A 16,923-nucleotide genomic window follows, 5' to 3' on the forward strand; every position below is an offset into this window, starting at 1 on the left:
AAAATTTATACTGCTACATATCTTTGGTAAAATTACCCAAAATCAGTGTATATTATTTGGTCTTTGTGAAGGTTATAGAGTCTACAAGATATGGTGCCAATCATTGAAAATTGATCTCACCTGATGTACTGACGGCCAATCTAATTTATTAAAACACCAACAAGCCAGGTCGGTACAAATATCCCCCAAATGACCCCTTTTTGGAAATTAGACACTCCAAGGTATTTAGTAAAAGGCATGGCGAGTTTTTTGAAAATGTAATTTTTTCCCACAATTCTTTGCAAAATGAAGATTTTTTTTCCACAAAAGTGTCATATTAAACAGGTTATTTCTCTTACATGGCATCTGCATACTTGCAACTACACCCCAAAACACATTCTGCTACTCCTCCAGAGTATGGCACCACATTTAATTTCTTGACTACCTGCCACACTTTTGAAGGACAATGGAAACGCCCAAAAAATGACCCAATTTTGGAAAGAAAACACTCCAACACAATCTTGGAGGCACAATAATGCCCCGTACACACGTGCAGATTATCTGAAGACTTTTGTCTGCAGACTTACCAAAACCATGTAATATGAGGTCAAACCTAAACACTTTCAATTTGTATGCAATCCGGCAGGCCCTTGCACTACATAGAAAAGGTAAATCTGCACGTGTGTACGGGGCATTAGTCTTTTGAACATGTCATTTTTTCAACAAGTTTTTGGAAATGGGAAAAGAAAATTATATATATATATTTTTTAATACATTCTGCTACTCCTCGTATGGCAATACCACATGTATGCAACGGATGAGCACTAATGTGGCATGGATGAGCACTGATGTTGCACGGATGAGGCATGGATGAGCACTGATGTGGCATGGATGTGGCACAGATGAGCACTGATGTGGTATGATGTGGCACGGATGAGCACTGATGTGGCACGGATGAGCACTGATGTGGCACGGATGAGCACTGATATGGCATGGATGAGCACTGATGTGGCACGGATGAGCACTGATGTGGCATAGATGTGGCATGGATGAGCACTGATGTGGCATGGATAAGCACTGATGTGGCATGGATATGGCATGGAAGAGCACTGATGTGGCATGGATGAGCACTGATGAGGCATGGATGAGGCATGGATGAGCAATGATGTGGCACGGATGAGCACTGATGTGGCACAGATGAGCACTGATGTGGCACGGATGAGCACTGATGTGGCACGGATGAGCACTGATATGGCATGGATGTGCACTGATGTGGCATGGATGTGCACTGATGTGGCACGGATGAGCACTGATGTGGCATAGATGTGGCATGGATTAGCACTGATGTGGCATGGATAAGCACTGATGTGGCATGGATGTGGCATGGAAGAGCACTGATGTGGCATGGATGAGCACTGATGAGGCATGGATGAGGCATGGATGAGCACTGATGTGGCATGGATGAGCAAAGATGAGGCATGGATGGGCACGGATGAGATATGGATGAGCACAGATGAGGCATGGGTGGGCACGGATGAGTCACAGATGGGCATTGATGAGGCATTGATGAGCATGAATGAGGCCAAGACAGAAATGGATGGGGCACATATGGGCACGAATGAGACATGGATGAGCACTGTGGGCACTTCAGATCCAGCCCAGTCGCACTGCTGCAGTCTCCCTCCTCTCCTCACACTCTGTACCGATACGAAGAAGAAGAGGAGAGAGCCGAACCAGACATGCGCCAGTTTGTTTACAAGTGATCGCTCAATCATTGGAGCTCTGTCATTGGCCCTTTACCTTGATCCTTGATGCCCTGGGTCCGGAGGGCACGCGGGAAGTGCAGGTTGGGGAGGACGTCATTGTATGCTCTTCCAGAACTAGGTGACCATATTGTAGCCGTCATTCAGGTATGGCCAGGTCCGCAAGTGGTAACACATGCAAAAAAATGTAAAATCTCAGGCAGGAAAAGGGTTAACACGTTTTGTTATGTAAATTGTATGACCTAAAGGGGGATGTCTGAATTTAGGGAATACATAACACCACCAGACCTGAGCTTTGGAGAAAATTGTTATATTTTTCATTTATTACCTTTCAGCTCCGGAGTCAGGGAGTGTCCGAATTCATCCAGCAGAATCTGAGCCACCAAACCCTCACCTATAGAGAAAGAAATCATTAAAATCAATGTCATTGGGGAGGTGCCCCAAATTATATAGATACTGGGAGGAAAAGATTAGTACTGTAAATTCTGTATTTGGGGAAGAGCTTGGATTAGACCCAATGCCATGTATACTAGGCCATATGGATGGAGACACAATACCATTCACTGTACAGATTGCAGTGACTACATGCTTATTTCAGGCTTGTAAATTGATTGCACAGAGTTGATTGGCTCCTACACCATCAACATACAGGGAATGGGTAAAGGCGATAAATGATGCGATAAGAAAATAAAAATATGTGTATATAAAAAGAGGATGTGTAAAAAAGTGAGAGAATATGGGGCCCATGAATGGACACTACAGGGCTTCCCCCAAGGGATATTATATGCAGCAGATCGTAAATTAGGAAGGAAGATATACAGAGTAAGATTTTTTTTTATATTTTCTTTTAATAATTTATGAATTTTAAAAGGTGGTACAGAAAATAAAATTTTTTATAAATACAATGTAGCAGGTTTTCCAGGCATTGGGCCTGATATGGGTCTGCCATTGTTACCGGTAACACTTCCAACACATTTTAAGTTGAATACCCCAGTGTGAGATTGGAGACAATGACCATTCCGGCATCTTTGGTTTGTTTTGTTTATTTTGTAATGGGGATGGGAGAAAGGAATGAGTGGGATACTCCTCTGGCTCAACTAGGTTTAACTGGGACTCCTTACAGAAAAAGGCCTGTTAGCGCTGTCTTGACACCAGCTGAAGGCCGACCAACGCTTCCTGGCACTTGAAGATACTGTTTTTCTGAACTGTGCTAGAACTTCGACTTTAACACTCTGGTTACCTTAGAAGATCCAGGACTGTAATACACTTGACTCTTGACACTCTGTTTAACTCAAAAGTCTGGTGAACAGCTCCCTTTAGCAGTGGCGTCACTAGGGTGGGGCCAGAGGGGGCCACGGCCCCACCAAAATGACAGTGGGCCCCCCCAATCCCCCCCCCAAAAAAATGAGGCACTGTAAGTTAAGTAGTCCCGGCCAGCGGCCGCACCGCCGCAGGCGCCGGTTTCCTGCACGACACCGGCGCTAGAGGAGGAAGGACAGCCAGGCGACACAGCAGGAGGGCGTCCCCATGGAGGCGTGTCAGGCCCGCCCACTCGCTCAGACAGACAGCGCGGTGCGCGGGGGATACGTTGAAAGGGAGAGCGGGCGCCTGCGCTGTGTCTGTGTGAAAGAAAGAGGAGAAGCGGGAGGCCGGGAGCCAGCGCCAACAGAACAGAGGAGAGGAGGACAGTCACAGCACACACAAGTCGAGGATGGAGCAGGCCGGGACCGACCAGCATCATCCCAATACATATATTTAGGTCAGTGGGGGTCTTGTCCTATTCCTGGGGGGTCCTGTCCTGTTCCTGAGGGTCTTGTCCTTGGGGGTCCTGTCCTTGGGGGTCCTGTTCCTGGGGGGGGTCCTGTCATGTTCCTGGGGGTCTTGTCCTTTGGGGGGTCCTGTCCTTGGGGGTCCTGTCATTTTCCTGGGGGTCCTGTCCTGTCCTTGGGGGTCCTGTCCTGTTCCTGGGGGGTCCTGTCCTGATCTTGGGGGTCCTGTCCTGTCCTTGGGGGTCCTGTCCTGTTCCTGGGGGGTCCTGTTCTTGGGGGTCCTGTCCTGTTCTTGGGGGTCCTGTCCTGTCCTTGAGGGTCCTGTCCTGTTCCTGGGGGTCCTGTCCTTGGGGGTCCTGTCCTGTTCCTGGGGGGTCCTGTTCCTGGGGGGTCCTGTCATGTTCTTGGGGGTCCTGTCCTGTTCTTGGGGGTCCTGTCCTGTTCCTGGGGGTCCTGTCCTTGGGGGTCCTGTCCTGTTCCTGGGGGGTCCTGTTCCTGGGGGGTCCTGTCATGTTCCTGGGGGTCCTGTCCTTGGGGGTCCTGTACTGTTCCTGGGGGGTCCTGTCCTTTTCCTGGGGGGTCCTGTCCTGTCCTTGGGGGTCCTGTCCTGTTCCTGGGGGTCCTGTCCTGTCCTTGGGGGTCCTGTCCTGTCCTTGGGGGTCCTGTCCTGTTCCTGGGGGGTCCTGTCCTGTTCCTGGGGGGTCCTGTCATGTTCCTGGGGGTCCTGTCCTTGGGGGTCCTGTCATGTTCCTGGGGGTCCTGTCCTTGGGGGTCCTGTCCTTGGGGGTCCTGTCCTGTTCCTGAGGGTCCTGTCCTGTTCCTGGGGGGTCCTGTCATGTTCCTGGGGGTCCTGTCCTTGGGGGTCCTGTTCCTTGGGGGGGTCCTGTTCCTTGGGGGGGTCCTGTCCTGTTCCTTGGGGGGTCCTGTCCTGTTCCTTGGGGGGTCCTGTCCTTGGGGGTCCTGTCCTGTGCCTGTGGGGTCCTGTTCCTTGGGGGGTCCTGTCCTGTTCCTGGGGGTCTTGTCCTTGGGGGTCCTGTCCTGTTCCTGGGGGGTCCTGTCCTGTCCTTGGGGGTCCTGTCCTGTTCCTGGGGGGTCCTGTTCCTTGGGGGTCCTGTCCTGGTCCTTGGGGGTCCTGTCCTGTTACTGGGGGGTCATGTCCCTTGGGGGTCCTGTCCCTTGGGGGTCCTATCCTGTTCCTGGGGGGTCCTGTCCTGTTCCTTGGGGGGTCCTGTCCTGTTCCTGGGGGTCCTGTCCAGGACCCCCCAGAACAGGACAGGACCGGCCCCCAGGGACAGGACCCCCAAGGACAGAACAGGACCCCCAAGGAACAGGTGTATTGTATATTGCACAAATCAAACAAAGGTGAATTTGTATCAAGACCTCTGGAGTGCTATCTATCTATCTATCTATCTATCTATCTATCTATCTATCTATCTATCTATCTATCTATCTATCTATCTATCTATCTATCTATCTATCTATCTATTTGCATTTTATAGTTGGCCCCTCTACTTTTGTCCCTGGCCCCCCATGTGCCCCCCCTAAAAATGAAAGCTGGAGACGCCACTGCCCTTTAGCCCTTCACTGACTGAGGTAGCTCCTTGTAATGGCTTGTGCAACTGCAACTCTCAACACTGTACACTGCACGCTGTACACTTAACTCTTCAGGGCTGAACCGCTGGGGTCCTCTCACTAGGCACCCCCTCTGACACTTCAGGGTCCTGTCTAAAAAGTGTACCTGTGAAGTTTCAGCTCTGTAGCATGTCCAGAACCAGAATTATAGCATGCCAAACCTTCAAAAATGACTTTTTTGCTTAATCGCGCCTTTCTTTTGCTCCTAATAAAGCAGATGTATGTGACGCCTTTTGCAGTGGACTTAACGCTTACAACAAGAACAGGTGTTAACTTGTCACTGAGGCTTTAAGTCCACTGCAAAAGGCTTTGCTACTCTGCATCACACACATCTGCTTTATTTAGCGACAACTTTGGGTCGCATAGCAGTGTGCGTTTCAGGTGAATTTCACCGCGCAGAGTTGCCAAAGCCTCAGTGACAACTACACATACATTAAAATTCATAAAAAAAAAAACTGATTATTTTTCTTAGAATTTCAGTAGCGCAGGGATGGTGTTACCCTCCTTTCATAAAGTGCAAATAAATAAAGTGCATAAATTGCATAAATAATCCAAAACATCCAACTAAGCAAGAACAGAGTCCTTCAAAAGTATTTGTTTATGTAGTGCCAGAGCTGGTGGTGGTGACATTGTACGGTGGTTCCTATAACTGACACCAATGACCCTGCATTAAAGGCACTGTGTATTGCTCTGGCACTACATAAAACAAAGACTTTTGAAGGACTCTTAGTTGGATGTTTTGGATTATTTATGCACTTTATTTATTTGCACTTTATGAAAGGAGGGTAACACCATCCCTGCGCTACTGAAATTCTAAGAAAAATAATCTATTTTTTTTAAATTTATGTATAGTTGTCACTGAGGCTTTATCAACTGTGCGATGCGAAAATCACCTGCAAGACGAACACTGCTATGCGACCCAAAGTTGTCGCTAAATAAAGCAGATGTGTGTATCGCTGAAATGTATTTTGCGCAATAGCTGACTAGCAAGCACGTATACCTGCTGTAGATATATCAGCAGTGCAACGTGCTCACTAGACGGAACCCTGACACTTAAAAATATCCCTACAAAAACTAGATTATTGAATCTAACTATAGTGGTATATAGAACCCTAACTACACTGCATATCCCTTTCCTCACACTAAAAGAACAGCTCCATACAACAGAAGATAATTTCTAACTGACACTGTCCCTTTAAAAAAAAAATTTTTTCTAACTCAAATCGCACAATCGCTGTATTTCTAACTACACAAACGACAATCTTTCTGTAAGCTGACTGCTCTTCTGCTGATATGGAGCATTACAAGCAATCGGCTATGCAGCAAACGTTGTTTAGCACAGCAGGAGAAACACAAATGCTTCCACTCTCTTCCAAAGCCTCTGTATTACAGTGCTATAGGTTAGGCGGGGCTATGTTATATACTGGGTGTGTATTCACTCCTCATTGGCCTCTGGTCCCTGTAGTCACTCCAATCACGTTCCTAGCAGACTCCTGCCCCCTCATTGGCTTTTACTGACGTTTCTGGGCCAATCACGGGCTTTTAAAGCCCACTTCCGCAAAAAGTTCGGAATTCGGCCGAATTTCGAACACCCAATGTTCGGGTCGAACCGATGGTCGACCCGAACCGTTCGATCATCCCTACTCACTAGGGGGGAAACCTCTGGGTGAATCGAAGATGGAAAAGGACCTGGGGGTACTAGTGGACAACAGGCTTGACAGTGGCATGCAATGCCAAGCCGCTGCAAGCAAAGCCAACAAAATACTGGCATGTATAAAAAAAGGGGATTCACTCCAGAAATAAAATAAATTATTCTCCCCCTCTACAAGACCCTGGTCCGGCCACATCTGGAGTATGCTGTCCAGTTCTGGTCACCGGTCCTCAGGAAGGATGTGCTGGAACTGGAGAAAGTCCAGAGAAGGGCAACAAAAATAATGAATTAGTGGAATGGAGGACATCAGCTATGAGGAAAGACTACAAGCACTGAACTTATTCTCTCTGGAGAAGAGACGCTTGAGGGGGGATATGATATCAATGTACAAATACTGTACTGGTTATGATCCTAGCATAAGGAACAAACTTTTCAGAGAAAGGGAATACAATAAGACACGTGGCCACTCACTAAAACTAGAGGAAAAACGGTTTAATCTTAAAATACGTAAGGGGTTCTTCACTGTCAGAGCAGTAAGGATGTGGAATTCTCTTCCACAAGCAGTCGTATCAGCAGGGAGCATTGATAGTTTCAAAAAAATATTAGATGGGCACCTTAAAGACCACAACATACAGAGGTATACAGTGTACAACATACAGAGGTATACAATGTACGGGTAACAGCAAACACACACACATCATATATTGAACTGGATGGATTGATGTCTTTTTTCAACCTCACTAACTATGTAATTATGTAACCCTGGCCCGATGGCCCAAGGAGTCTGCATTGAAACTTGAACACTTTCAACAAACTTGTAAATTCAGCGTTACATTTTCTTTTCACAGTTCCTTGGTCAGTTGTGATGGCCAGCCAGCCAACACAGTTTTGACATTTTTCAGATGAATCACTTGCTTCACTTAAATATAATAATCAGGGTGGGGAACCCGGACATAGGTACCTTGCTCATCCTTTAATCTGATGGACCAGGCCTGACCTGATCCATCCGGGCGGCGGACCTCCACTCGGTCAATATAAATGGAGCGCCCAAAGTTCCACTGAGCTTTCACACTGTTTAATCTTTCAACTTCTCTTCTGGCGAGTCCCTGTATGGCTTAGGGACAAACAGGAAATCCCAGATCATTTAATTGCACCAGAAATCTCTAAACTTTTCCACAATCATCATCATTTCTCTAGGAGCGTATGGATAATAGTTCCATATTCAAGTGCCACCTTTTCCTGTAGCCACCTCTGCATCCAGGAAAGCCGGGGAAGAGTACTCCTGTTACCCCTCCCTGGTGGAGAAAATGGAGTGGACACTCACTGGATCATACTTTCATAGACTGCGTTCTGATCCTTTGCTCTGGCAATGTTTCCTGGAGGGGTGAGGTCTGGGATTCTCTCAACATAAGTATCACAAAACTCCAGCTTCTGAGCTAAGTCCCCTCTCTCTAAGGCTTTGTAACGCTCCTGCGTTTTCTGAAACAAGATGGATTTGCAGCTGCAGAAAAACTCCACTCAGCAGTCATGTAGAGATACGTTGAAATACCAATTCCAACTCCCAAGACTCATCACTGTGGTCTGTCTGATTCAGCATACAAATATACACACTCAATAAGATGTTCCTGGAGTGATAGATGTATATAGCAGTATAGTGTTGATGTGCTCAAGGGACAGGTATGAACAGTGACAATAGGTGAACAGCAGTTGAGAGAAATGTTCATGAGAGCATAGATGGTAACAGGTAGGATGCAGATAGGTTAGCAATCATGTATGGTAGTAGGTGGTAGGATAGCAGATGACATACAGGAGAGACTAACCCAGTGCAAGGATAGATGTTAGTAGGCTCAAGAGCTAGCAATCTAATTAGTGCAGATGATAGTAACAGTCCTTAATATGCAGAGCTAGATAGTGTAAGCTTAGTAGGAAGGTTATGGAGGATTCCCCTGCGGGGTACTTATCACTAATAGCAAGCAGTAGTAGAGAGGTTCGGTATGAGCGAGTGATCCGGTAGCGGGATACAGGGATCAGTAGCGAGGTTCCGACAGCGAGGTACGCTTGCAAGCATATGAGCTTCAAGGCAGGTCAGCAACAAGGCACATTGAACGAACATGTGAGTGAGAACGCCGGCGGTTGAAATAGCCGCTCTGCGGCGCTCAGTGATGACAGCATCGGTCTTAAAGGTGTATGCGCACCTACCAGAAGAGAATGGTGGGACGCATACACTGAAGTGCAAAGTGGAATAGGGGTACCAGAGGTACCAGAACATTACAGTACCCCCCCTTAAGGCCGGCTCCGGAAGGCCTCTAGAGGAGGTGGAGGTGGGATGGTAGGCCTTATTCCTTGGTCAGGAACATGGGGCTTCAGTAGCGACACATGGAAGATGGGATGTATCTTGAGGTCTGTTGGTAATGTGAGCTGTACTGCAGCCTTTCCAATAAGTTTCCTGATTGGGAAGGGTCCCAAGAACAGAGGCCCAAGCTTTTTGCTAGGGATCTTAAATCTTAAGTTTTTTGTTGATAGCCAAACGAGGTCCCCAATAGCATACTGAGGAGAAGGTCTTCTACGAAGGTCATAGTACTTTTTTTGTTGACTATGAGCGTGTGAGATGGTAGTATTAAGTAAACCCAGAGAGTCTTTTATTCGGGTAAGATAGTCTGAGGCTACTGGGTTACTTGATGGAAGGATGCGTGGTGGAAGAATAGTGGGATGAAACCCATAGTTCAAATAGAACGGACTCTGTTTGGTCGTACTGTGGGTTGCGTTGTTGTAGGCAAATTCTGCCAGAGGGAGGAGATCCACCCAATCATCCTGTAGGTATGATGTGTAGCAACGTAAATATTGCTCAATGCACTGGTTGACTCTTTCAGTCTGTCCGTTGGTCTGAGGATGGTAGGGAGAAGTGAGCTTTCGCTCAATTCGTAGTATGTGACATAGTTCTTGCCAAAACTTGGAGATGAATTGTGATCCACGGTCAGACAAAAGAGTTTTTGGAATTCCATGTAACTTAAAGACATGTTTCATCAGTAGTTCCGCTGTTTGTTTGGATGAAGGTAGTCTGCGAATAGCAACGAAATGTGCCATCTTTGTCAGATGGTCCACTGACACTAAAATGGTATTAAATCCTTTGGAAGGTGGTAGTTCTACTATAAAGTCCAAGGACACAACTTCCCATGGAGTCTGGGGTATTGGTAGACTGCATAGTAGACCGGATGGTTTTGTAGTGTCAATTTTGGACCTGGCACAGACGTTGCATGAAGAGACAAATTTTTGTATAGATGTCTTCATATCAGGCCACCAAAACTGCCTGGTAAGCAAATTTAGGGTCTTTGTCATACCCATATGTCCTGCCATAGGCACATCATGTGACAATTCCAAGATCTTGGTGCGCATAGTAGGGGGTATGTAGAGTTTGTCGTTGTAGTAGAGGAAGCCTTCTGCATCAGCACTTAGTTGTGGTGGAGGTGAATCCAAACCTATACTGTGTAGAATCTCTTCCTTCAAGGAACGGACAACCCCAATAATACGCTTGTAGGGTATTATAGGAACGGAAGGGATTTCGGAGCAATTATCTTCAGTTAATCGTGATAGCGCATCCGCTTTTTTATTCTTGTCTGCAGGTGTGTAGGTCACTAGGAAGTTAAATCTTAGGAAGAATAGTGACCATCGTACCTGCCGGTGGGAGAGGGTTTTGTTAGTCTGAAGATATTGAAGATTTTTATGATCTGTATATATGAGTATTGGTAATCGGGTGCCTTCAAGTAGATGTCGCCAATTCTCCAGAGCCAGTTTTATAGCAAGCAGTTCCTTTTCACCCACTGGGTAATTCACCTCTGGGCAGCTTAGAGATTTAGAGAAGAAGGCGACTGGATGGAGTGGTGAAGTATTCATTGGTCGTTGGGAGAGTACTGCTCCTACTGCCATATTTGACGCATCTACTTCCAGAATGTATTGGAGGGATGGGTCTGGATGGCGTAGTATGGGAGCAGAGGTAAAGCTTGTTTTTAACAAGCGAAAAGCTTCATTTGCTTCATCTGACCATTTGAATGGTTTCTTAATACTTGTGAGTTGTGTGAGAGGTCTCACAATGGCAGAGAAGTTCTTGATGAACTTTCTATAGAAGTTTGAAAATCCAAGGAATCGCTGTAGTGCTTTGTGGGTGGTTGGTATAGGCCAATCCTGAATACAGGATATCTTACTCATATCCATCTTGATTCCTGTTTTGGATATGATGTATCCTAGGAATAATACTTCTTCTTTATGAAATTAGCATTTTTTTAGTTTCACGTATAGATTGTGTGTGAGTAATCTGGATAACACAAGTCTTACATGTTTTATATGTTCAGACAAGGATCGTGAATAAATAAGTATATCGTCCAGATATACCACAACACAGACATCAAGTAAATCTCTAAAGATATCGTTTATGAATCGTTGGAAGGCTGCGGGAGCGTTACATAGCCCAAATGGCATTACAAGATATTCTAACAATCCGTATCTGGTTCTGAATGCTGTCTTCCACTCATCTCCATCACGGATTCGGATTAGATTGTATGCCCCTTTCAGGTCCAATTTTGAAAAGTAGGTAGCCCCACGCACTTGTTCAATGAGTTCAGGGATAAGCGGCAAAGGATAGCGATCTTTTACTGTAATGGCGTTCAATTGCCTATAGTCGATAATAGGCCTGAGACTTGAGTCTTTATTGCGGACAAAAAAAAGTCCTGCAGCTGTGGAAGAAGTGGAAGGTCTAATAAAACCTTTTGTCAAATTCTCATCCAAGTATTCCTTGAGATGGGAAAGTTCATCCTGTGAAAGAGGATAAACATGACCAAAAGGCAATTTACTATTTGGGAGTAGATCAATAGTGCAATCATAATCCCTATGGGGAGGCAGTACTTGAGCATTTTTCTCAAGAAAAACTTCGGACAGATCCTGATAGCATAGTGGTGCAATCTCATCTGACACCACAGACAGGATCTTTCCATAAGACGGGAGGTTACACGTACTCTCGCAATAGTAAGAGAGGAAGGTTAGGGTCCGTTTCTTCCAATCTATGGTTGGTTGATGTGTGTGTAACCAGGGAAGTCCCAAAACAATGGGAAAATGGGGCGAAGATAATAGGTCGAAGGTAGTGGTCTCCGTATGAGACTCGTTAGTGGTGACTAGGAGTGCTTGTGTCTGATTAGTGATTGGGCCAGAAGATAACGGAATACCGTTAATAAGACTCACTGAGACAGGCTTAGGTTTTGAAATAATAGGTACTTTATTTAAAGTAGCAAAACGTATATCGATATAATTTCCGCAAGATCCTGTGTCGATCATGGCTTTAGTGGTAATCCTAGTCTGGTCCCACTGCAATGTCAAACGAACAAAAAGATAAGGGTTAGTAAATGAAGTTGTCAATCCCCCTAGGAGGACATGTGAACACTCACCCTCTTTTTTGCGGACAAGGGGACAGACGCTTATCATGTGATCCGGGGATGCGCAGTACAAGCAAAGATTACTGGATCGTCTCCTGGCTCTTTCAGTAGTTGATAAAGGTGGGCGTATGGTTCCTACCTCCATAGGAGTAGGGTCAACGGCCGAAATCCGAGAAGGACTGGACAATGGCATTCCCATTTTTTCAGCCTTTCTTTCTCGCAGCCTCCTGTCTATGTTGATACTGAGTTGTATCAAAGCATCCAGGGTGTCAGGTAAATCCGCTCGGGCGAGCTCGTCTTTAACGGCTTCTGATAGGCCGAGTCTAAATTGAGTTCTCAGAGATGTATCATTCCACCCTGAATCAAGGGTCCATCTTTTGAACTCTGCTACAAAGTCTTCTACAGGTCTCCTACCTTGTTTCAAGGACCTCAATTGAATATCGGCAGTACTCTGCCTATTGGGGTCATCATATAGACTAGCGAGTTCCGCTAGGAATAAAGCATAGGAGTTGAGAAGCTGATCATTTTTCTCAAAGAGAGAGTCTGCCCAGGCCCGTGGATCACCCGTTAGGTATGAAATAATAGTACAGACTTTGATATGATCAGTAAGGTAGGTACGAGGTTTTAGCAAGAAAAGTAACTGACAGGCGTTTTTGAATTCACAAAATTTTTTGCGATCACCTGTAAACACTAGAGGAGGATTTATTTTGGGTTCAGGGGGCTGAGCAGCGGCAAGTTGTGATAGACGGGTTATCTGTTGCTTCAGAGCCTGATTGTCTTCTTTTAATTCAGTAAGAGCGTGTATTAACACAGTCACTTGTTGTTTTAATTGTGTCACTTGAGTGGGTAAATCTGCTGAATCCATTTTTGGTTCGTTCAATCTGTAACGCTCCTGCGTTTTCTGAAACAAGATGGATTTGCAGCTGCAGAAAAAACTCCACTCAGCAGTCATGTAGAGATACGTTGAAATACCAATTCCAACTCCCAAGACTCATCACTGTGGTCTGTCTGATTCAGCATACAAATATACACACTCAATAAGATGTTCCTGGAGTGATAGATGTATATAGCAGTATAGTGGTGATGAGCTGAAGAGACAGGTATGAACAGTGACAATAGGTGAACAGCAGTTGAGAGAAATGTTCATGAGAGCATAGATGGTAACAGGTAGGATGCAGATAGGTTAGCAATCATGTATGGTAGTAGGTGGTAGGATAGCAGATGACATACAGGAGAGACTAACCCAGTGCAAGGATAGATGTTAGTAGGCTCAAGACATAGCAATCTAATTAGTGCAGATGATAGTAACAGTCCTTAATATGCAGAGCTAGATAGTGTCTAATAGCAAGCAGTAGTAGAGAGGTTCAGTATGAGCGAGTGATCCGGTAGCGGGATACAGGGATCAGTAGCAAGGTTCCGACAGCGAGGTACGCTTGCAAGCATATGAGCTTCAAGGCAGGTCAGCAACAAGGCACATTGAACGAACATGTGAGTGAGAACGCCGGCGGTTGAAATAGCCGCTCTGCGGCGCTCAGTGATGACAGCATCGGTCTTAAAGGTGTATGCGCACCTACCAGAAGAGAATGGTGGGACGCATACACTGAGGTGGAAAGTGGAATAGGGGTACCAGAGGTACCAGAACATTACAGGCTTCTTTGGCCTCCTTATCAATGATCACGGCTGCTTCAGGACCTGGGGAGCTGCTCCCAGCTTCTGACCCCCAGTCCCACTCCATTTAATCAGCTGACGCCCAATCATCAATCCCCTCTTCGATCGATCCGTATTTGTATTGGAAAGATGGGGACCCGATGGGTACAAGGCCTGTTTTCTCCTCACCACTAGTGCTGGTGGGTGAGGCTGGGGTAGCTGCAGGCTTTTCAGGCTGCTGAATACCAATGGGGGCTGATCCTGTCTTTACTGCGGGGGTAGATACCTCCTCCGGCCACCCTCCGTTCACCGGTGCTGGCATGTATCCCCTCCCTAGGGAGCTCTGCGACCGAGTCCCCCTAACACACATCGAAGGCCCGCTGGTTGCTGGCATGGCCTCCAGCTGCATCATCAGACGCAACATGCCCCTCGCGCCTCCGCGGAGGAACTTGGATTCAGTCCCAGTCACCTCCTGAGTGAGGCCTGACTCCCACGTAACATATACATTTTTGAGTCGGCCCTCGCTCTTTTCTGCCTGGAGCAGGAGATACCCACACTGCCCGCATTGGACCCACGCTTGCACCCTTAGCGTTAGTGGCACACTGAGGACATACCGCTCCTAGGAACTCCCAGCCGCCTCCCGTGCACAGCACGAGTCCGCCTTCAGGCACCATCTGGATGCCTGTATCCCAGACTAGGGAAGGATCAGGCTGGTGGATCTGCTCCCGGGACCGGAAGCTCGTCATCCGTTGGCCGGACGGACTTGGAGGCCGACGGATGACGAGCTTCCGGTCGGCGCCAACGGAGGGAGCAAAGGTACCGCCCACTTATTGTCCCCAAGGGGTATATTAGAGAGGTGATGAGGCTGCGTGCTCACGCCCTCAGTAGAAGTCCGTGCAGACGAAACGCGTCAGAGCGTGAGTACGCGGCCTATTTTGGTACATTTAGAGTATCCTAGGAGTCTCCGGGTCATGTCATTAGAGTCCGGACGTATTTGGGACATCGCTGGCAGGATCACCCATATCGTGCGGCTCAGTGGGGACAACGTTGACGGCGGGAGGACCGGGATATTGTCTTGGACATGTACTTCTGCCTAATCATGTTTCATCCCATGTGAGTGTGATTTTAATTATTAATAAAAGTTTAGTGTGTGCATATTACGCTATGGGTTCCTGTCGTTCTCTTTGCATGTGAGAGGAGAGGAGGAGGTGCTGACCATTGCTCTACCAGTTGTAGTTTAATGCCAAGGAGGATCGCCATTTTAAAGTGGAGGATCTCTGGTTGAATAAAGCGCTTTACCCAAGTGCTAAGGGTACGTGTGCACGCTATAGGGGGGAGCACATCGGTGTGGTGAAGGATCTTGGTGGTTGCTGTAGGACCAGCAAGGAAGATTCTGTGTTATGCAGCACTGGTTCTTACTATTTACATCAGAACACTAAGTCTCCCATACACCTTGTTTTCTGCAGGACTCCTACCCTAAAAACTATTTTTGGACTTTACCAACAATATTGGTCCGAAAGGATCCACTTGCTAAATGTATATACGTAGCTATATATCCGCTGACCTTTTTTAGATAGGTTGTATTTAGCGCTGCTAGTGCTTATGTGGGCTATTGCTCTTGTACGCACCTGTTTTTGGCAAATAGATGCAATGTTCAGTGTTTTATTGGGGCTCATGCGGAGGATTCATCAGAATCTGCAATAATGAGCCTGGATGATGAACTCCATCTCTATTTGAATGAACCAGTAATTGACAGAAGAAGTGATCCTCTTCAGTGGTGGAAAGAAAATGACTTGCTTCTTATGCTAGAAGATACCTTTCTGCTCCTCCTTTATCGGTACCAAGTGAGCGTGTTTTTAGTGAAGTGGCAGCAATTTATGAAAAGAAAAGAAGCCGTTTAACTGGTGAACATGCTGAAACATCCTGCTTTCTGCACTATAATATTGTTCTACTTAACTGCGAGTATTGAAGTGTAGTAGTACTGTCTGTCCAATCCACTGTCCAGCTTTTGTCTAGCTATTTTTTCTAGCAGTTTTGCACTGACTGCGCAGTGGATTGGAGTCAGTGGACTACTGCTGCAGTAGTGCGCCACTCACTGCTGCAATAATTTTAAATCACTACCGCAGTAGTGCAGTAGTGATTTAAAATTGTTGCAGTGAGTGAGTGCCCTACTTGTGTTGCCTAGCTTTTTTTCTAGCAGTTTTGCAGTGACTGCAGTAGTTGCAGTGAGTGCCATACTGCAGAGGTAAACCACTGACTCCAGTCCAATCCACTGTGTAGCTGTTGTGTTGCCTAGCTTTTTTTCTAGCAGTTTTTCACTGACTGCAGTAATTACAGTGAGTGCCATACTGCAGTGCAGACTGCAGAGGTAGACCACTGACTCTAGTGCAATCCACTGTGTAGCTGTTGTGCTGCCTAGCTTTTATCTAGCAGTTTTGCATTGACTGCAGTAGTTGCAGTGAGTGCCATACTGCAGAGGTAGTCCACTGACTCCAATCCAATCCACTGTGTAGCTGTTGTGTTGCCTAGCTTTTTTTCTAGCAGTTTTGCACTGACTGCACTGCAGTAGTGATTTAAAATGATTGCAGTGAGTGAGTGAGTGCACTACTGCAGCAGTTTATATTGCATTACTGCACAATCAGAATGATGTGAAACTAAATGTCCTGGCAATTTAAGTTTTCCTATCAGTTCTCATGCAATTAAGGTGTGAAGAACGAGCCCTAATTTTAAAATTGTTAATAAGTAAAGTTTTACAGTAACGGATTTGTGTCGGAATTTGTGTTTATTTTGCAAAATTTAAAAAAGAAAAAAACAATTAAACATTGTAATAAATTAATTTAAAAAATTGTATACATTTTTAACATTTTTTAAAAAATTATAATTTAAATATAAAAAACAATTAAAAAGAGCTAATTCACACAAGTTCACTGTTAGGTTTGTGTCCGCTAATAAATGATTTTAGTGTATTTTTAGTGAAAATATTGTCTTGATATGTTCGGGGGGGAGGAGGGGGGCCCTGCCAGGTAGACTATATGGGGCCCTGTGTCCACCGGGCTCCCACA

At 46.1% G+C, this 16,923-nt stretch overlaps 1 protein-coding gene across 1 annotated transcript in view; it reads right to left on the reverse strand.

Annotated features, from left to right (window-relative positions):
- The window catches only part of LOC309569504 (NACHT, LRR and PYD domains-containing protein 12-like), a gene marked incomplete at its 3' end in the record, with an annotated part of 123,024 nt that overhangs the window by 52,692 nt on the left and 53,409 nt on the right, over positions 1-16,923 (reverse strand). The window contains exon 3 of the mRNA XM_082275369.1: positions 2,071-2,136. Coding sequence (XP_082131495.1) covers positions 2,071-2,136 — 66 coding nt within the window. The remainder of the gene's footprint in view (positions 1-2,070; positions 2,137-16,923) is intronic.

Source organism: Pelophylax lessonae (assembly GCF_965119305.1).
Source record: "Pelophylax lessonae genome assembly, chromosome: 13".
Lineage (NCBI taxonomy): Eukaryota > Metazoa > Chordata > Amphibia > Anura > Ranidae > Pelophylax > Pelophylax lessonae.